The sequence below is a fragment of the Neoarius graeffei genome, chromosome 13, assembly GCF_027579695.1.
Source record: "Neoarius graeffei isolate fNeoGra1 chromosome 13, fNeoGra1.pri, whole genome shotgun sequence".
In the NCBI taxonomy this organism is placed as follows: Eukaryota; Metazoa; Chordata; class Actinopteri; order Siluriformes; family Ariidae; genus Neoarius; species Neoarius graeffei.
The window spans coordinates 78826231-78847711 of NC_083581.1; the positions used below are offsets into that span (position 1 = coordinate 78826231).

The 21481-nt window shown below is 41.6% G+C and overlaps 1 protein-coding gene across 1 annotated transcript in view; it reads right to left on the reverse strand.

Annotated features, from left to right (window-relative positions):
• Positions 1 to 13609: 13609 nt before the first annotated feature.
• The window catches only part of tspan2b (tetraspanin 2b), an 81097-nt gene continuing 73225 nt past the window's right edge, over positions 13610 to 21481 (reverse strand). The window contains exons 7-8 of the mRNA XM_060938602.1: positions 20000 to 20083; positions 13610 to 18144 (exon numbers count right to left, since the gene is read on the reverse strand). Of these exons, the coding sequence (XP_060794585.1) occupies positions 18079 to 18144; positions 20000 to 20083 (150 nt within the window). The 3' untranslated portion in view covers positions 13610 to 18078. The remainder of the gene's footprint in view (positions 18145 to 19999; positions 20084 to 21481) is intronic.

Consider the following 21481-nt stretch of genomic DNA (forward strand, 5'->3'; position numbering starts at 1 on the left):
ACAAACTGCTGAAACAGTTAACGCTAGCTAAATTAGAAAGGTGTTTATGATATGCTAGTTACGGTATGTACTTGGAGAAAAGTACACTAGAGTACTTTTTATAAGTTAGCATTTGTAAGTACACTTGAAAAGGAGTACACTAGGTGTCTAGTATTTTATATTCCAACTATCATTATTGATGTGATTGTGAAACAATCACATACGGTATTGTTCTCTGTTCTTTCTTATTCCTTCAAATTTCTGACCATTTCTTCTCCCAGAGGTTTTGAGATATTGACCCCAAACCAGTTTTAACTCGTCTGTCTTGTGCCTGAGTCAAGTGCTTGTATACAGATAACTGTAGGTCTGCTCATTTTTTAAAATTGCCATTTTTAATCATTAATTTTCCCATAAAGAATAACTAGAGATGGTTTTATGTCCCTAGTGGCAACTTGGGCAAACTGCCAGAGTGCAACCCCTTCAGGAGTGATGGCCAGCATGTGTTGAGTTTTCGATGGCGTGCCAAATGAAACCCAGCTTCAAGGCATGGATCAAGTTGCATAAAACCATGTGACCAATGACAAACAAGGCCTCGAACAAGAGTGACACTACTGTTTCGTCTAAGGTGTCATGTTCAAGATATGGGTCCGTCTCAGAAACTGGTCTCTCATTTGGGACATTATGATAAAAAAATAAATTTTCTAATTTTACTTTTTTTTTTGCGTTTACCTAACACTCAATCTTTCTTTTGTCATGTTTAATATGAATATAGATAGTATCTTGCTTTATCTGGCCTCCACTGTGGAAATTTTTTTTGATTACAATTCAAATCTCATCTAATTATCTCTAGCCACTTTATCCTAAATGCTTTTGCAAAATTGATTTCCATATAAAATAACTACATCATGAAGAATTAAAGCCCCTCCTTCACAGATGAGTGAAAATATTGAATAAATTTCCTCTTTTTGATTGCTTGGGTTAAAAATGCCAAGTTATGATGACTGAATTGATTATTCGCTTAAATATGAATAATATGATACAGTTTGGGTATTTGATATGGTGAAATAGGACACAATGGAAAAATCAAGAACACGCCGGAAAGATGAGAATAACGGCGGTGGTAAAAGAACAGCGACTGTACCGGCTGAAGGCCGCGCGGGTCTCTGCTGCGGCGCGCGAGCAACAGGACATCACTACCGCACCGGACGGAGCGCGAGGCGGGGGCAGGGCAAAATGACTGGCCGTAGATTCTATCAAAAGTTTGATCTAAATTGACCATGGTTGCAAAATATTGGCCAAAACTACGCAAACACTACGAAATATGAAAGTAAGATGAAAAAGAAACATTCTGTTGCCTTATACTGCAAGACTAAAACAAAATAAAACTGTCAAAACTCACCTTTTCAGTGATAACGTCCGAACAGATCACCCACGTAACAGAAAGACCGCAAATGGAAGCACGATCAACTTCTAACTGCTGGAGTGGAAAATTCCATTCTACACATGCAAATTGTTAATGTGTGTCCTTCCCCGCACACAAATAACACGCTACGGTAAAAAATAGACCACAACTCATTTTATAGCTCAGAAATTCATACAAGACCAGCTACCATCGTAACACATTCTGTAAGAAACATATTCTATACCTAACTTTCAGCTTTCGTTTTAAAAAACAAAATCGCAGATTTATAGCTAAATGTTTATACGGCGTAGTGATTTTAAGTTACTACTTTTGGTGAGGTCGTGACCTCGACCCTGAGGCTTTCCGTTTAGATCAAAACACACGATCGTATTGGTTTTGGGTTTGCGGAAAATGGAGTTACAACGGTGATCAAATATTTTGCGTGATGTTTTATTGCGGTTATGATTATTCTGTGAGCGCACCAATCCTTAGGTGGATAAAGTTACAACTTAAAATACAATTAGTGATAACTGTAGACTTTTCAGTGGATTACAACCTTTTTAAGCGAATGCGATGGAGTCAACCATTTATCATGTCCCAGATCAAGCCGCCATTTTCCCACAAATTTGCAGAATTTTTGCCAAATTCTGAATAGAGTATTCACATCAAAGATTTAGTTTTATCTGTATTATTTCTTTCATCATTTTATTTCAAATTAAAACCAACATCACCATTCAAAACTGTATAGTTTATTGACTGTGAGTATATTTAGTGTGGAACCCCCACAGTACCCAGTTTCTGAGACAGACCCATATACAGAAGGGAAGGGCTACAATCTGGGCGTTGTTAACATCTAGACTGGTGCGTTGTAAGCTGACAGACATTTTATTCTATAACTATAAAACTAAATTGAAGAGAAAGCAAATATAATAAATCTGTATTTAAATGACACTTTGGTCTCATTTCTTTGTATAAAAACATAACTATTGTTGCACAATCTGTTTATGGGTGTTTTTCTCAGGTATTGTCGCTCATTTATGTCTTTAACTATATTGTAGATTTTGTAATATTTGAGTCGAGTAAAGTCATGATGTTTTCTGTGAGAGCCTGAAAATGGAGCCAGGAACAAAAAGAAAATATTCACCTGTATGGCAGCATTTTACAACTGTATCAACTAATCAGGTGAAATGTTCCATATTTAGTGTTCTGATGGGTTTTTATATGGAACCGTTGATCCCATTACATTTTCAATATTTAAAGTCGGTTTTTATTCCCAAGTGATATTTAAAAGCCCAACATTTCTAGATCAGAGAATGCTCTGGGCAAAACAGAAGGATGGATCCTCACATTTACATCTCCTTGTTTTGAGATGTTTGTGGACCCCAGCCTCTTCTGGTTCCTGAGAAAAAGTATTTTTTACAAAGGTGGGTGAAATTGTTTAAAAAAAAATTGTCTGAGCCCCAACACTGTGGAACAAATTCTATTCCTTAATAAAAATCAAAATGATTTTTCAGTCCAGTCCCACAAGCACATAATTTCCTACTATACTCACAAAGCACACCTGTAGTTGTCGTCATACCATTATTCTGATCTATTACGTTGCTCAGTTCCTTCATATAAGACAAAATATACTAAATACACTAATTATTTATACTAAAAAATATATTATATATGAATTGAATTACTAAGTTATATTCAGAATGTACAGTCCTGTGTAAGAGTCTTAGGCACATGTAAAGAAATGCTGTTGACAAAAAATGGCTTAAAAGTAATGAAATGAAATGTTTTAACATTAAAACAATACTATAAACAATACTCAGTGAGCCGTAATAAATGAAACAGAGTCAGTATTTGGTGTGAGACGACCCTTTGCTTTAAAAAAAAAATCCGTCTGAGGTCCAGTGAGGTCAGTTTTATGTGGAAATGATCTGTAGGTTTTCCTGAGCATCTTACAGAACCAGCCACAGTTCTTCTGCACACTTTGACTGTCACACTCACTTCTTCATTTTACACCAAAACCCAGCAGCCTTCATTATGCTTTATTTTTTCATCTGAAAAGTGTCTCTTATGGAATATGCTGCTCAGATATAAACAACCTTTTTTTTCCTCTAACATTTAATTTTGTGCCAGAAAAAAACTAATGTTTGGACTCTAAAATGTTTTTGTGTAAAAGTCTCATCTCATTATCTGTAGCCGCTTTATCCTTCTACAGGGTCGCAGGCGAGCTGGAGCCTAACCCAGCTGACTACGGGCGAAAGGCGGGGTTCACCCTGGACAAGTCGCCAGGTCATCACAGGGCTGACACATAGACACAGACAACCATTCACACTCACATTCACACCTACGCTCAATTTAGAGTCACCAGTTAACCTAACCTGCATGTCTTTGGACTGTGGGGGAAACCGGAGCACCCGGAGGAAACCCACGCGGACACGGGGAGAACATGCAAACTCCACACAGAAAGGCCCTCGCCGGCCACGGGGCTCGAACCCGGACCTTCTTGCTGTGAGGTGACAGCGCTAACCACTACACCACCGTGCCGCCCTGTGTAAAAGTCATAAAATAGAAATCTATAACAAAGTTTGTATAAAAAAAAAGGATGCCTCAGACTTTTGTACAGTACTGTGTATATTTAGAATATATTACAAATGTATCCTGATAGGATATGGGTTTGATCCTCTGGTTGGTTTGATGCCCTGGTTAGTTCGATGCTCTGGTTGGTTTGATGCTCTGGTCGGTTTGATGCCCTGGTTAGTTCGATGCTCTGGTCGGTTTGATGCTCTGGTTAGTTTGATGCCCTGGTCGGTTTGATGCTCTGGTCGGTTTGATGCCCTGGTTAGTTTGATGCCCTGGTCGGTTTGATGCTCTGGTCGGTTTGATGCCCTGGTCGGTTTGATGCTCTGGTCGGTTTGATGCCCTGGTCGGTTTGATGCTCTGGTCGGTTTGATGCCCTGGTCGGTTTGATGCTCTGGTCGGTTCGATGCCCTGGTCGGTTCGATGCCCTGGTCGGTTCGATGCCCTGGTCGGTTTGATGCTCTGGTTAGTTTGATGCCCTGGTCGGTTTGATGCTCTGGTCGGTTTGATGCCCTGGTTGGTTTGATGCTCTGGTCGGTTTGATGCCCTGGTCGGTTTGATGCTCTGGTCGGTTTGATGCCCTGGTCGGTTTGATGCTCTGGTCGGTTCGATGCTCTGGTCGGTTCGATGCCCTGGTCGGTTCGATGCCCTGGTCGGTTCGATGCCCTGGTCGGTTTGATGCTCTGGTCGGTTTGATGCCCTGGTCGGTTTGATGCCCTGGTCGGTTTGATGCTCTGGTCGGTTTGATGCCCTGGTCGGTTTGATGCCCTGGTCGGTTTGATGCTCTGGTCGGTTTGATGCCCTGGTCGGTTTGATGCTCTGGTCGGTTTGATGCCCTGGTCGGTTTGATGCTCTGGTCGGTTCGATGCTCTGGTCGGTTCGATGCCCTGGTCGGTTCGATGCCCTGGTCGGTTCGATGCCCTGGTCGGTTTTATGCCCTGGTCGGTTTGATGCTCTGGTCGGTTTGATGCCCTGGTCGGTTTGATGCCCTGGTCGGTTTGATGCCCTGGTCGGTTTGATGCCCTGGTCGGTTTGATGCTCTGGTCGGTTTGATGCCCTGGTCGGTTTGATGCCCTGGTCGGTTTGATGCCCTGGTCGGTTTGATGCTCTGGTCGGTTTGATGCCCTGGTCGGTTTGATGCCCTGGTCGGTTTGATGCTCTGGTCGGTTTGATGCCCTGGTCGGTTTGATGCCCTGGTCGGTTTGATGCCCTGGTCGGTTTGATGCTCTGGTCGGTTCGATGCCCTGGTCGGTTCGATGCTCTGGTCGGTTCGATGCTCTGGTCGGTTCGATGCCCTGGTCGGTTCGATGCCCTGGTCGGTTTGATGCCCTGGTCGGTTTGATGCTCTGGTCGGTTTGATGCCCTGGTCGGTTTGATGCTCTGGTCGGTTTGATGCTCTGGTCGGTTTGATGCCCTGGTCGGTTTGATGCCCTGGTTGTTTGATGCCCTGGTCGGTTTGATGCTCTGGTCGGTTTGATGCCCTGGTCGGTTTGATGCCCTGGTCGGTTTGATGCCCTGGTCGGTTTGATGCCCTGGTCGGTTTGATGCCCTGGTTGGTTTGATGCTCTGGTCGGTTTGATGCCCTGGTCGGTTTGATGCCCTGGTCGGTTTGATGCTCTGGTCGGTTTGATGCCCTGGTCGGTTTGATGCCCTGGTCGGTTTGATGCTCTGGTCGGTTTGATGCCCTGGTCGGTTTGATGCTCTGGTCGGTTTGATGCTCTGGTCGGTTTGATGCCCTGGTTAGTTTGATGCCCTGGTTGGTTTGATGCCCTGGTTGGTTTGATGCTCTGGTTGGTTTGATGCCCTGGTTAGTTTGATGCCCTGGTTGGTTTGATGCTCTGGTCGGTTTGATGCCCTGGTCGGTTTGATGCCCTGGTCGGTTTGATGCCCTGCTGTGCCGCGCCTCTGTATCATCTGTATGACTGTGTGATTATTCGTTTGACCAGTAGGTGTCTTTAGTGAGCGAGTGAAGCTTCGAGAAATGAAGCACTTCTCAACACAATCTACTGGAAAGCTTCAGTGTTTCATGAAGCTTCATCTGACCCTCACTATCCTTCAAACAAGTTCATTCCTCCCCCCCAAACATGGCTGTCGGCATTTCTTTGTGCTCCTCAGTGCTAAGACTGATGGAAATGTACCTATAATATGTTATGAGCTTCTCCTGTAGATTAATTACAGCTTGTTTTTCAGCAGATATGTTGTTTGTCAGGATTGAAGAGAAGGTAGCTCGAAAAAGCTAAATGGCTCATTTACTGTCCAGCTAGCGAGCAGCTGCTAGCGTTCTAGTGGCTACTGTGCTAACAGCGTTCTAAAAGGAAAAGCTTTCATGATGGAACATTTTCAACCAGTTTGCTGAGTTCACTCTCAACACATATATAAAAGAAACCACTCTGAACTGTAGGAAGAACTCCGGTGGCAACTCTGGACCTGACTGGACCCGAGGCATTGCCTCATATCTGTGTCCGGGGTCGAGGTGCTAGCATATCGGTTAACGCGCATCGCCTAACTCACTTCTGGTATAAATATATTTTCTCGTTATTTAATGTATTTTGCTGAAATATTTATATTATTCATAATGGATTATCAAGAATATTGATTTGTTTACAAGTTTAAAAGTTTTTGCCTGTTTGTTTTTAAATAAAAATCCCATGAAATCTGCACTTTTTTGGCATCAAAATGATGGCGTGAGTTTCCTGAAGTGAAGCAGGTCATTCCCTGCTGTAAATAAACCACACTGCCCCAGTTCTGAGTTTCTTATACCAGCTGTTTAAAAGAGACTTTACACTTATTGACTGCTCTTACATCTTTTAAACTCTCAAAAATAAATCTTGCAAAATCTACACATTCTGGCATCAGATTGATCAGCGATCCACACCTGAGCAGAACGATATCAGTGACTCTGTGAATATTTTCCGAGTTTTGAGAGTCTGAGGGGTTTATAAGGGCTTTCTGATAACTCTGTGGATGGGGAAAAGGGACAAATTTGTTCTTTTCCGTCATTCAGGCAATATGGATGGAGAAGTCAATATAACTACAGAAGGTAAACACCATCTGGGTGCTGTGATAGGATCCAAGATTTATAAAGATGAATACTGCTACGAGAAGATTTTTAAATGGAAGGAAGAAATTGAAACACTCAGTGAGTTTGCAAAGAGCCAACCGCATTCAGCTTATATTGCCTTTACCAAGGGGTATAAATCAAAATTCACTTATTTTATGCGAATGATAAGTTCTATCCTATTCACAAAACCATCAACGAACTTTTCTGCCTACATTGTTTAGACAAACAGATCTGTTGCCTGGCATGTTAAACGAACTTATAACTCTTTCCCCTGCTCAGGGAGGGTTAGGCATACCTGCATTGAAAGAAGAAGCGCCTCAACAATACGCCGCTTCAACTTCAATAACGGTTTCACATGTACAGTCAATCGTATCGCAAAGTACAGTGATGCCTTCAACAACGGAGGACCTGAAGAAACAGCAACAGTCACTTAAGACAGTGATAACGAGATCTAAAATGGAACACATCGACGCCTCCCTCTCAACAGATCTACTAACATACGTTACACAAGCGAGGGACAAAGGTGCCAGCTCATGGCTGAACGCAATACCCATCAAAGAGCAGGGCTTTGCCTTAAAAAAACAAGAATTCAGGGACTCCTTGAGACTGCGCTACAACCTCACATTATCTGACCTTCCAAGTTTTTGTACTTGTGGAGCAAGTTTCTCCGTCAACCATGCCTTATCTTGCAAAAGAGGGGGCTTTGTGGCTCAAAGACATGATGGTATTCGTGACCTTTTGACGACACTACTTGGTAAAGTCTGTAATACCGTAGAGGCAGAACCGAGGCTTATCTCACTAGACAATGAAGGTTTTGATTTGAAGTCCACCAATAGAAGTCCTGAAGCCCGACTCGATATAAAGGCTGGAGGTTTCTGGACCAGGGGAGTTACAGCATTCTTTGACATCCATGTAATGCATGTACACTCCCAAAGTAACCAGAAAAAGCATACAGCGGAGATTTTCAAAGAAAAAGAGAACGAAAAGAAAAGAAAATACCAACAAAGAATCCTCAGTGTAGAAATGGGTACCTTCACACCCCTGGTTTTTGGAACCAATGGAGGCATGGGAACCGAATGTCAAATGTTCCTTAAGAACCTAGCTGAAAAATTTTCACAGAAAAATGGGGATGATTATGCTACTGCAATGACGGGGATAAGAACTAGAGTGTCATTTGAAATTATGAAATCAGTACATTTATGTATTAGAGGAACACTATTTCGGAAAACAACCAATGAAACAGTGGACGATTTTAGATTACTTTCTGTCAGAGCTGAGGTTCTGTAATTTTTTTTAATGTTTTAAACTAATTGAGGAATAATTTATGTTATTTTCATCTTAAGTGAAGTAATGCACTGACTTAAAAATGTTATATATGGATGGAGAAAAGCGACAAATTAGTTCTTGTTCATCATTTGGACAGTTTGGATGAGGAAAAGGGGAAGATTTGTTCTATTTTATCATACTGGCAATATGGATTCAGAAAAGGGACACATTTGTTGTTATATGGGCAATATAGATGAGGGAAAAAGGGTCAAATGAATTCTTTTGTCTCGTCCCAGAAATATGGAAGGGGAAAAGGGTCAGACTAGCATAGGGTTAAATGTAACATTAGGCATGTAACAGATTATTAGTGCAGAATTGACGTGCTGATCTGGGTTTGTGATGCTGAAGACTTGCCATCACAAATTTCTGCAGGAACTGCAGTATCTAGTCCAGTGGCGGCTGGTAGTCTTTTAAACAGGGGAGGCTGGTCGGTTACGATATTTCCAGATTTTAAAAGAAAAAAGAAAAAACATCAATTTTGCCCATACTCTTGCCTCTGATCTGGCTGATTGTTGGCAGCGTCACAAACTGTGAAATAACAGGTTCTTTTGGCCCATTAGCCTACTGTCCAATATACATGATGGTGGTGTGGGGGGGGTATATTTTAACATTTTATATTTTAAAATTGTGGCATGTTGTTTAAAAATTGATCATTATTGAAAGCAGCTCTTTGTCAGGAACCTCAGCAGCTGGGTGTCACACATTTCATTCAATGACACTTTCCCTATATTTTACTTATTTTGACAGAAATGTTTTATTGACAATTTTGATAACCCTTCACTTTTAATCCAGGTCTGTAGTGTGAAATGTTCTCGGCTGTGTTTTTGTTTAAAAATGTTTTCCAAATTGTAGCTGTGTTTAATTCATATCCAGAGAAATATATATTCCAATATAATATACTCAGCATAAACATTTTAAATAGATTCTATATTTTTGGTCCATCCATGACATATTACTAAAGTAGCCTATTTACTGTTGTTGATGTGGGTCACTTGCTGTTAGCCAATTCACTTTCTCGTACCAGGAGAGCTGAAAGGAACGAGTATTATTCCCGACCTTTTTCACCAAGTCAGTTTGAGGCGTTGGTCTACCCTGCTCTTTAATTTTAATTTTTTCCTCGAAAGGAAGACTGGCAAATGGCTTCGCCAAAATTAAATCAGCAATGCTTGGCATCCGTGCGCAGCTTTCTTGCTAGCTGACTAGCCCCCTCAAGTTCAAGTTCAGTCACTCAAATAAACGAAATTTCTGGAACTAAGATAGCAAACTTGACAACACTATATTTACACTTTATTTACAATGAAAATATATACAAACTAAAAAAGCTGGTAGGAACCATATGTAATGAATGAAATCGAAATGTAAGCTGATCTCTTACAATACACCACAGCACTTGCGAATCCGCATGGGACTGAACTGAAATTCACCGCTGCCTGTCTATATTTGAAACGAGCTGTCAATCAAAGAAAATATCCGTCCGCTTTCACCAATCACCAGTCTCCTCGCGGAAAGCTTTGCCATATCCCACCCATGTGAGGCTTGGAGTCCGTGGGCGGGCGTTTTCGCAGTATTTGTCCAATAATCGTCTTGCATTTTGAGATTGAAAGCGCATAGCAACCAAATGACATTGAAGTCCACTGAGGCTGGGCTGCATCGCGCTGTCACGAGGGGGAAAAACTCACGCGCACATTAAAGTTATAAGGGAATGATTTCGCACTGTAGTGGGTTGAGCACATATATTTCTATGATTCTGGATCTGAAATAGCAATGTTATAAGGTCGGCTATAACATAAGCCTAGCGCAATTCATCCTACACGATGCTCGTCATTTTTAGAGGAGGCTGAGCCTCCCTCGTTGTCTTAGAGCAGGGGTCACCAAACTACGGCCCGCGGGCCAGATCCGGCCCGCCACCCCCCTTTGACCGGCCCCCCAGCCCCTCTGCCCCCCATCACTTGAACCGGCCCTATGAGGCAATCCCCAAAAGTGGTCATGGCCTATTTTTTTAAATTGCTTTTTGGCAAATAATAACATGTCTGCATCTTGTATTTTGTTGATTTTATCAATTAAAATTGATATTTAGTTATAAAATGAACTATTCATATTTTCCGAATTTTCGTCATATGCTCGCGATCAAGCAGTGACAGGCAGCGCATGCGCACAGAACTGTCAGTGTTCAGGACAGCAAAATGGCTAGCGGTCAGCGAAAAGCTGGCAGAGTGTGCAGAGTTTTTAAAGAACAGTGGACCACTGATTATTTTTTCGTTCAGTGTAAGGACCGTGCAGTTTGTCTTGTATGTAAAGAAAGTGTGCCGGTTTTCAAAGAATATAATCTGCGTCGTCACTATGAAACCCGCCACAAAGCAGGGTTCGAATTATAAATTTGACCCTATGGGGGTCTCTATTTAAAAAAAAAAAAAAAAAAGCAATGCATACTCGCTCTCCTGGACCAGCGCACTTTTGCGCACTGCAGTGCACAGCTTTCACACACAGGCGCGCGCATGCACGCACGCACACACACACACACACACACGGTGTTGCGCATATGCATATATATATATATATATATATATATATATATATATATATATATATATATTGAAACAAATTATATATATATATATATATATATATATATATATATATATATATATATATATATAGTTAAACAAAGGAAGATCGTTGTGAGATAGAGGACAAGTCTTCTTCGGACTTAACTTCACATTCGATATCGCAGGCTGCAAATTTCAGTTTGCGCGCATAGTGGTGTGGTGGTGAAGTACAGCCGTACATGTTGCGGTTTAATAACACGTTCAATACAAAGTTATGGCTGCATGGTGGTCGGAAATGAAATGAGTTTTATTTATATGGTGATATAGGCTATTCAAGCTTATTATGGTGATATATGACGTTTTTGAGAGAGTTGCACAGAAAATTAAGTTTGCTTCTTTCATGGGAGCCTGAGGGAATGGGAGCTCAGCTCCCATTGGCTCCCACGTAATTCGAACTATGCCACAAAGAGTATGCTAGTTTGCGAGGGCAAACAAGAGAAGACAGGATTCGGAGGATGAAATGCGGACTGGCTGCACAACAGAATGTATTCCTTCACCAAACCCAGATCAACCAGGCTGCTGTCCGAGCTCGCTATAAGGTAGCTCACCTACTAGCTACCCATGGAAAGCCGTTTACTGATGGGGACTTTGTTAAAGTATGCATGCTTGCTGTGGCCGAGGAGGCGTGTCCCGACAAGAAGGATGCGCTCAACGCGGTGAGTCTCTCCGCACATGCTATGACCAGGCGAACCGAAGATTTGGGGGACAACGTGTATGACCAGCTGAATGAGAGAGCGTCAGAATTCGAGTTTTTTGCTTTGGCCATGGATGAGAGCAATGACGTGCAGGACACAGCACAACTGCTGTGATCTATTAATCTATTGCTCATATTATAATTTCACTGTTTTTTTAAATGTATTTATTTTATAGGCCTATTTATTTGACCTTTATTAAGTGCTGCATACAATTATTATTAATATTATTAATAATATCAACAGGCCTACCTACAATTTATAATTTTCCACTCACCTTTGCCAGTGTCAATCACCTCAACTAGGCAGATGTTTCTTACCTTGACAGCTTTGATATTATTTTTATTAGAAAATAAATAAATGGAATATCAGTGGTATTTCAAATTAAAACAAAGTGTGAAGACTTGATTATTACTTTTGCAAACCACTAGTAAAGATAAACAAATATGTGCCAGGAATCAAGTGTTGATATAGTAGTGTGGGGATATAGTAGTGGGGATATAGTAGTGGGGATATAGTAGTGGGGATGTAGTAGTGTGGGATATAGTAGTGTGGATATAGTAGTGTGGATATAGTAGTGGGGATATAGTAGTGTGGATATAGTCATGTGGATATAGTAGTGGGGATATGGCCATGCCAGGCTAGTAATCTCTACTACACAATGAGGCCTGCTGGTGGTCATATTTGTCTGGGTTATACAATTCTATGTGATATAGCTGACCCGACCCCGGCCCCCATCACAGTCAGGAACGACAATGTGGCCCCCAGAGAAAAAAGTTTGGTGACCCCTGTCTTAGAGCAATCGCCCGTGATCTAGTCCACTTTAGACACTGACATATAATTCTATATTTTTATATTTTATAAAATAAAATGTTATAAAACTTGATACTTTATTTCATTTTTAAGATTGACTGATTAATATTTTAATCGCAGAGTGTGTTGTCTGCCTCCGTGTGCCAGAAAAGCCCTGTTCCTTGTTCAATGATATTTATTGTTCATCCAACAGGTGGTAGGAAAGTTAAACTTTTCTTTTATAGGGTGAAACATTATCTCATCTCATCTCATTATCTCTAGCCGCTTTATCCTTCTACAGGGTCGCAGGCAAGCTGGAGCCTATCCCAGCTGACTACGGGCGAAAGGCGGGGTACACCTAGCCTGGGCCCGCCCATCCTAAGTGTGATGCAACACGGGGGGCTGAGTTTTAAATGTGGACAGTAAAAAGGTAGACATTGAGTATTTATTATGCGTAAATACTTTTTTATATCCATATTACTACATCTTCAACTAAAACTAAAGATGCATTTGAGAGAAAATAAACTTTTTGCACTGTAGCAGCAGTCGGTTGTTGCATACCATAACCGATGTAATTATGTGGATGATAATGTTTGAGGGCGGCGCGGTGGTGTAGTGGTTAGTGCTGTCGCCTCACAGCAAGAAGGTCCGGGTTCGAGCCCCATGGCCGGCGAGGGCCTTTCTGTGCGGAGTTTGCATGTTCTCCCCGTGTCCGCGTGGGTTTCCTCCGGGTGCTCCGGTTTCCCCCACAGTCCAAAGACATGCAGGTTAGGTTAACTGGTGACTCTAAATTGAGCGTAGGTGTGAATGTGAGTGTGAATGGTTGTCTGTGTCTATGTGTCAGCCCTGTGATGACCTGGCGACTTGTCCAGGGTGAACCCCGCCTTTCGCCCGTAGTCAGCTGGGATAGGCTCCAGCTTGCCTGCGACCCTGTAGAACAGGATAAAGCGGCTAGAGATAACGAATGACATCCTGCATCCTTTCCCCTTCAGTGAACAGGCTTTTTCTGCAGTGTTTCAAAAATTGTAAATGCTACAGCTAAGCCGTATAAGCTATAAATGACTGTCACCTCCGACTGTCATTTCCATTGGAAATCTAAAAGCTTTTTAGTTCAAATGATTTTAATTTCACTGTTTTACTGTAAGAACAGAAACTGAAACAAAACAACACAAGCAGGTAAAACCTCAGAAAAGTTTATTTGTTCTTTTACGTCAATCTTCCATCCTGAGAAGCCTAACTGCTGTTTGAACTCATCAGTCAATAAATAAATTACACAATTCAATACCAAAAACATCAACGACAAAAATAACCAACTGCAATGCTGTGTTTACAGTATGAAAAAAACAAAAAAGCTTGTTAAAAAATAATTACACACAAAGTTTGATCTAAGCTGCTATGGAAAGCCATGCAACATTATATACAGCACACTGTACATGCACTTCCTGCATTCTGAGCAGCCATGAAAACACACACACACACACCCTTAAAGGAACAGTCCACCGTACTTCCATAATGAAATATGTTCTTCTCTGAATTGAGACGAGCTGATCCGTCGGTGTTAGTACGCCTGTCATTATAGTGCGGACTTTCCATAGCATAGAAAATCGCCACATTTCAATTTGTGTAACTGAACTTTGTTTCATGTCACTGGTCATATAAACCTATGTAAACAGGAAAAACGCGGAAGAGTTTGGTCGCATCTAACTACAGCCCCAAAAAATACCATTGGCCATGCTGAGCCTAGCTACATTGCTAACAGGAGTGACAGCGCGTCTGACTGACTGGGAGGTCGCGCAAAGCTCGGAGAGGTACGGATCAGCTCGTCTCAATTCAGAGAAGAACATATTTCATTATGGAAGTACGGTGGACTGTTCCTTTAAATGAACACACAGGTCCCCTGTTAACGTTATGATCCTGTTAACCAACTTTAGGCATGTGCTGCTATTAAATTTGATCCTTTTTAAACACCACCACCGTGATGTTAATGTGTATCTCAGCTGTATTTCATTTGAGATTCAGCTTCATTATACATCATCTTTAGCTTGGACACAAATAAGTCTATGCCTTGGTCCATCAACAGAAGTTCAGTGAAACAACATGTCGAGCTAAAGTATTTTTAAATTTAAGTTTCATTGGGTGTGTTGCACCACTTCCTTTTAAATGTCTCAACAAATTATTGACTTTTCATTACAATTTTAACCTCTTGGTTTACCTGAAACTGTAGCTACCCTATCACGTGTATAGTTCACACTTTTGGTAATTTTGTAGCCATGTGCAAAAGCGTAGATGGAAATATACTGTGTGTGTGATATATATATCCACATTCACTGGATATGAGCAATCACACGCTCTGATTGGCTACTCCACTACTAGGATATCAGCTCATATACAGTGAGTAGAGAAAAACAAAATGGTGTGTTGCTGAACCAACCGAGGACAAAATAAAAACTACTCAAAAACAAAACCCTAGAAATTATCAAGTATTTAAAAGAAACAGAACTGGCTAAAAGAATATAGTTTTTTGTCCCCCCCCCCAGTATTTCCTGTTCCACACTCCAGCCCAGTCGGTGTCGGTACTGTAGCTTTAAGTTGGTTTGCCAACTACCAAAAAACCCTAAAGAACAAGAAGAAATCCAAAAAAAACAAGACAACAAAACACCCAGCAACAAAATATGGAATAAAAGTATTTGATGGTAAGAACGTATCTTTTTTATTTTTCAAGAATTATCACATTTTTCACAAATTGCTCCTGTCATTTCGCCGGTTTGTTTACATTCTAAGTGGAAATGATTTTGTCGGACGTTTTGTATAAAGTTTTTATTTATCGAATTTGCAAAAAATAAAAATGCTCTGTTTCTCAAAATCCAGTGAATGTGTTGAGAATAAAACAGTTATTCCACTCAATCTTGTCGTACACGGATTATAGACGACTATCAGCTCAGGTACGACTCGATTTCATGGAATAACTGTTAAATATAAATCAACAATAAGACTGCATTTCATTTGTGTGGTTCAAATTTTAAAGGAAAGGATTCAAGTTTACTGCAAAACTGAAATTAAGATTCAGCGACAGTTTCAATTCAATCCTAGTTATATTTAAGCAGTTTGTATTAAATTGAAAAGTATGAAGTGGAACTTTTGCTGCAACTACCATAACAGATATCTACACGTCAGGAATCGCGTCTGAATTGTACTGAAGACTGAGTGGTCATTCCGTCTTTCATGTTCGTTCTTGTCCAGGGAAGAGAATAATGTGAGTGGCTTGTCCAGAATTATAAGAGATCTGTCTTTATGCTGCTTCTCTGAAAGTCCAAACATGACCTATGTGTCCAAAATAATGCTAACTGTATCACGTTTGTTGAGTACTGCGTGTTATATATACACTGTATAATATCAGCACATGCCTTAAACAGCGTCTGCAAGAAGAGAATTTAGTAAACTACACCTACTTCAGGAAACATTCTGAATTCCTACTGATCTTCACTCAGGCCATGTTTTATTCATGAGTTTTTGCTAATCAGGTGTTTCATTCCTGGAAGTGTACTCGTCGACTTCCCTTCACTAGTTGTGTCTTTCATTTACATTATGTGCAACAGAGCTTTCCCCAAAGTGCAGATACGTGACGCTCAACGCTATGTTTTCACTTGCAAAAAAAAAATCAATACCATAAATTGAACAATGCAGAGTTACTTTTTGCACTTAAATATCTCCTATTCCCCTCTGAAAATGAGTAATAAATATAGGTCTAGATGATCCTGGTACTCAACCCAGAAGTGAAAATAAAAGGTTTCGCTGCGTGCACTGACTGCCATTCACAACCAGACATAAAACCACGCTCTCGGCGCTGGTCACTATGGCGCTGCTGCGTGATTTGAGGTCGATTCTGTTCCTGGTACTATACTGCAGGCTTTTGTGTGGGACTTTTACCTGTTGGGTTGCAGGTCTGTAGTTGACCGCTGTACTGTTAATATTCTGATTTCTGCTGCTATATTGTTCAATATTATGCATTTTTTGTGGTGCAATAAAATAAATATTTCTCTGACTTGACTATTTCTAGTGTTTTCATTTCAAATCTCATTTTGCCTCTTGCATATTTGACAAGGTGAAAAACAGCAAGTTTAATTATATTGAATTGTACCTAAAATCAGTCCTACATGCCACCAGATTGCACCATTTGAAGTCTCTAATTTTAAAATTTTCCAGGAGAGCATGCCGCCAGAGCCCGCTAGCAGCCTTCGGGGCCCTCCAGGCCAGGCCAATGCTTACAGGATGGGCTCCGCATCAGTAGCACCACTCTGATATCTTTTTCTGGGGAAAGCCCTGTACAACAATTGTGCACTTGGAGCACAAGGAGAGGATCCAAACGTCAGTCCTTATACACACTTATTCACTATATGCACCACAAACGCTATAAAATTTAGACACAGCTGATGGAACTGCATTAGTTTTCTACACTGGAATGTTAGTTAGCTAGCTGGTATGTTAATTAGCTACTTAGCAGGAAAGTAAAGCAGTTTCATAAACTGGGAAGTGTTTTTTTTCACTCTTATAAATTTTGTCCTCCATTTTGAAACTCTGGGAATAGGAAGTTGTGTTCTTGAAGTACTGCAAGTTTAAACTAGCAAGCGACAAAGCAACGGGTGACAAACTACAAGTGACACGGACAGTTTCTCACTTGCTAGTGTGAACGTTGGTCAACTTGATCGCTCATTAACACTTACACAACACATTTCCTCAGTTGGGTAGGGTAATGGCCTCAACCAAGAGGAAGTGGACAAGCGTGTGTTAAAAAGAAGACTGGAACACAAACAGGTGCATCTGTATTATATAAACTGGACAGGTTGAAGATCTCAGGTGATATAAGTCGTATAAAAGAGCAAGGCACCTTAACTGATCGTATACATCATCTTCGAACAGGAATTACTCCAAAATGACAACTCCTACACAAACCAACAGCACGGCATAGATATCCTCCATCACACGTGTTCCAAAAAGGGAGTATAAATCACAACATGCACAAATCTGTCCTCGGTGACTATGTAATGCAATGTGGATATGAGCAAATGTCAAAAATGCAATTCAAATTGGCAGATTATGGTGTTAATCAGGTCCAAAAGGCTGAGTGCACTACCAAGGATTATTTATCTACAAGCGGTCAAGCACTAATTCTAGATTAACTTCATCACTCGACTGTGGACGCGTCCCAAACTACACAGTGTGGTCAGTACTCATGCCTCTTAAAACACCCTCCTGAGGGGTAGTGCACTCGGACCATTAAATACGACTTCGTGTGTTATTTACACTCGCTAGGACAGTCGCTATACTGGACTTCACTGGTCTAATCTCCCTCAGTCATGTGACTCCAGAGACCCCCAGTCTTTAAATTACGCATCTCATTTCAACATCGACGGAAATACATAAATTAAATTAAATTCTTTAAATCAGCTTCACAAACGTAATATTAACGACACCCATCCAGCAGGTAAAGTGAAAAAATACCGTATTAATAAATCCAAACAAACTAAAAAGGTTTAAAGTAAGAAATCCTTCCATTAGATTCTGACTGGATGTTTTGAATGATGGAAAACAAGACTTTTGTTGATCTTGAAAACTGGTGCAGAGGTTAAAGTTCAAAAGGTCATCAAGTTAGATGACTTCACGACTGTTCCGGATTGCGCAGCACAGCACCATGCTGAAGATCATCCCGATAATCTGCAAAAACCAGACAGAAAATGGTTATGATAATACAGTGTCTTGCAAAAGTATTCATCCCCCTTGGTGTTTGTCCTGTTTTGTCGCATTACAAGCTGGAATTAAAATGGATTTTTGGAGGGTTAGCACCATTTGATTTACACAACATGCCGACCACTTTAAAGGTGCACACTGTTGTTTTACTGTGACACAAACAAGAATTACGATGAAAAAACAGAAATCTGGAGTGTGCATAGGTATTCACCCCCCCCCCCCCCCCCCCCAAAGTCAATACTTTATAGAGCCACCATTTGCTGCAATTACAGCTGCAAGTCTCTTGCGGTGTGTCTCTATTAGCTTAGCACATCTAGCCACTGGGATTTTTGCCCATTTCTCAAGGCAAAACTGCTCCAACTCCTTCAAGTTAGTTGGGCTGCGTTGGTGTACAGCAATCTTCAAGTTATGCCACAGATTCTCAATTGGATTGAGGTCTGGGCTTTGATTAGGCCATTCCAAGACATTTAAATGTTTCTCTTTAAACCACTCCAGTGTAGCTTTAGCAGTATGTTTAGGGTCACTGTCCTGCTGGAACGTGAACCTTCATCCCAGTCTCAAACCTCTGGCTGACTCAAACAGGTTTTCCTCCAGAATTGCCCTGTATTTAGTGTCATCCATCTTTCCTTCAGTCCTGACCAGCTTTCCTGTCCCTGCAGATGAAAAACATCCCCACAGCATGATGCTGCCACCACCATGCTTCACTGTAGGAATGGTGTTGTCAGGGTGTTGGGTTTGCGCCACACATGGCATTTCCCATGATGGCCCAAAAGATCAATTTTAGTCTCATTTGACCAGAGAATCTTCTTCCATGTGTTTGGGGAGTCTGCCACATGCTGTTGGGCAAACTCCAAATGTGCTTTCTTATTTTTTTCTTTAAGCAATGGCTTTTTTTCTGGCCACTCTTCCATAAAGCCCTGCTCTGTGGAGTATATGGCTGAAAGTGGTCCTATGGACAGATACTCCCATCTCCGCTGTGGATCTCTGCAGCTCCTTCAGTGTTATCGTTGGTGTCTTTGTTGCATCTCTGATTAATGTCCTCCTTGCCCGGTCTGTGAGTTTTGGTGGGCGGGGCCTTCTCTTGTCAGGTTTGTAGTGGTGCCATATTCTTTCCATTTTGCTATAATGGATTTAATGGAGCTCTGTGGGATATTCAAAGTTTGGGATATTTTTTATAACCCAACCCTGATCTATACTTCTCCACAACTTTGTCTCTGACCTGTTTGGAGGCTCCTTGGTTTTCATGTTGCTTGTTTAGTAGTGTTGCAGAGTCGGGGTCCTTCCAGAACAGGTTGGTTTATACAGACATCATGTGACAGATCATGTGACACTTTGATTGCACACAGGTGGATCTTAATCAACTAATTATGTGACTTATGAAGTGAACTGGTTGGACCAGCTCTTATTTAGGGGTTTCATATGAAAGGGAGTGAATACTTATGCACACTCCAGATTTCTGATTTTTTCATCTTAATTATTGTTTGTGTCACAATAAAACAACAGTGTGCACCTTTAAAGTGGTCGGCATGTTGCGTAAATCAAATGGTGCTAACCCTCCAAAAATCCATTTTAATTCCAGCTTGTAATGCGACAAAACAGGACAAACACCGGGGGGTGAATACTTCTGCAAGACACTGTAACAACAAAAATTGTTGTGGTTGTATTTCTAAGCAAGTACATATTATGTTGTTTGTTACTTGTTTGCAAAACTAGCCTTGTAGCTCCAGGATGAAAGTAAAGCAGCAAAATATGTCTTGAATGATGAAGTATACTATTGCGTATAGTTAAGTTTTGGTCAAACTGTTCCTTCAAACATTCTCACCATGACTCCGGCGATTCCGATCCCCACGTATCCGATGATAAAGAGTTTACTGTTGAAAAACTCTTCAATGGCTACGTCACAATTCTGCAGAAATAATAACAATGACATGTATAGCTTGTACGTACATTTCTAAAGAACTTTCATCAGCATATAAAACCCTTATGAGCACTAAATAATTCCTCTCCCTACCACTAGAGGGTGTGGTTTCTCAAAACGCGAGCATGCGGAGGATGACCAGTCATTTTCTGTGTGCAAGTCAAGTCAAGTCAAGTCAACTTTATTGTCAAATATGCTCTACATGCTCAACATACAGCACAGATGAAATTTCAGTCCTCTCTGACCCACGGTGCAAACAGGCAATGCAAAAAATAAAAATAGAATAATTGAAATAAACAACACAAACAGTATAAACACTCTAGATAAGAACTAGACATAGACTAAACACACACACACACACACACACACACACACACACACACACACACATAAATTGGAGCAAATAAACAGTCAAAGGCACTTGAGGTATAGCAGGAAAACATGAAACAAGCAGTATAAACAATAAATTAATGGCTGTTAAGGTGAGGTAGTGCGGAATAGTGCAAATGAGCGAGGTAAAGTGAAATGTGCGGTCCCTGAGTTCAGTGGGTTAATGAACGTTGAGAGTATGTGTGTGTGTGTGTGTGTGAGTGTGTGTGTGTGTGTGTGTGTGTGTGTGTGTGTTGGGGGGGGACTGTGAGGGTGACATGATGTCAGATGCTGAAGGGGGGGCAGGGGGGAGTGCGGGCAGAATCTGTGGCAGGGGGCAGAGGGGGGAGGAGGGGCAGAACAGGGAGGGAGTTGAGCCTCCTGACCGCCTGGTGAAAGAAACTGTCCTTGAGCCTGCTGGTTTTGGCCCGGAGACTCCGCAGTCTCCTCCCCGACGGCAGCAGGCTGAAGAGGCTGTGAGATGGGTGGGTGGGGTCACCTGCAATCCTGATGGCTTTGCGGGTGAGGCGGGAGTTATAAATATCCATTAGAGAAGGGAGAGAGACACCAATGATCCTCTCAGCTGCTCTCACGATGCGCTGCAGAGTCTTGCAGCAGGACACGGTGCAGGCGCCGTACCACACGGTGATGCAGCTGGTCAGGATGTTCTCGACGGTGCCTCTGTAGAAAGTGTGCATGATGGGGGCCGGGACTCTTGCTCTCCTCAGTTTGCGGAGGAAGTACAGACGCTGTTGGGCTTTTTTGGCCAGTGATGCGGTGTTGTTGCTCCAGGACAGGTCTTCAGAGATGTGCACACCCAGAAACTTGGTGCTGCTCACCCTCTCCACTGCAGCACCGTCGATAGATAGTGGAGCATGCTGGGTGTGCTCTCTCCTGAAGTCCACAACAATCTCCTTTGTCTTCTCCACGTTCAGGCGGAGATTGTTGTCCTTGCACCACATGGCCAAGTGGCTCACCTCACTCCTGTAGATTGTCTCATCACCATTGTTGATGAGA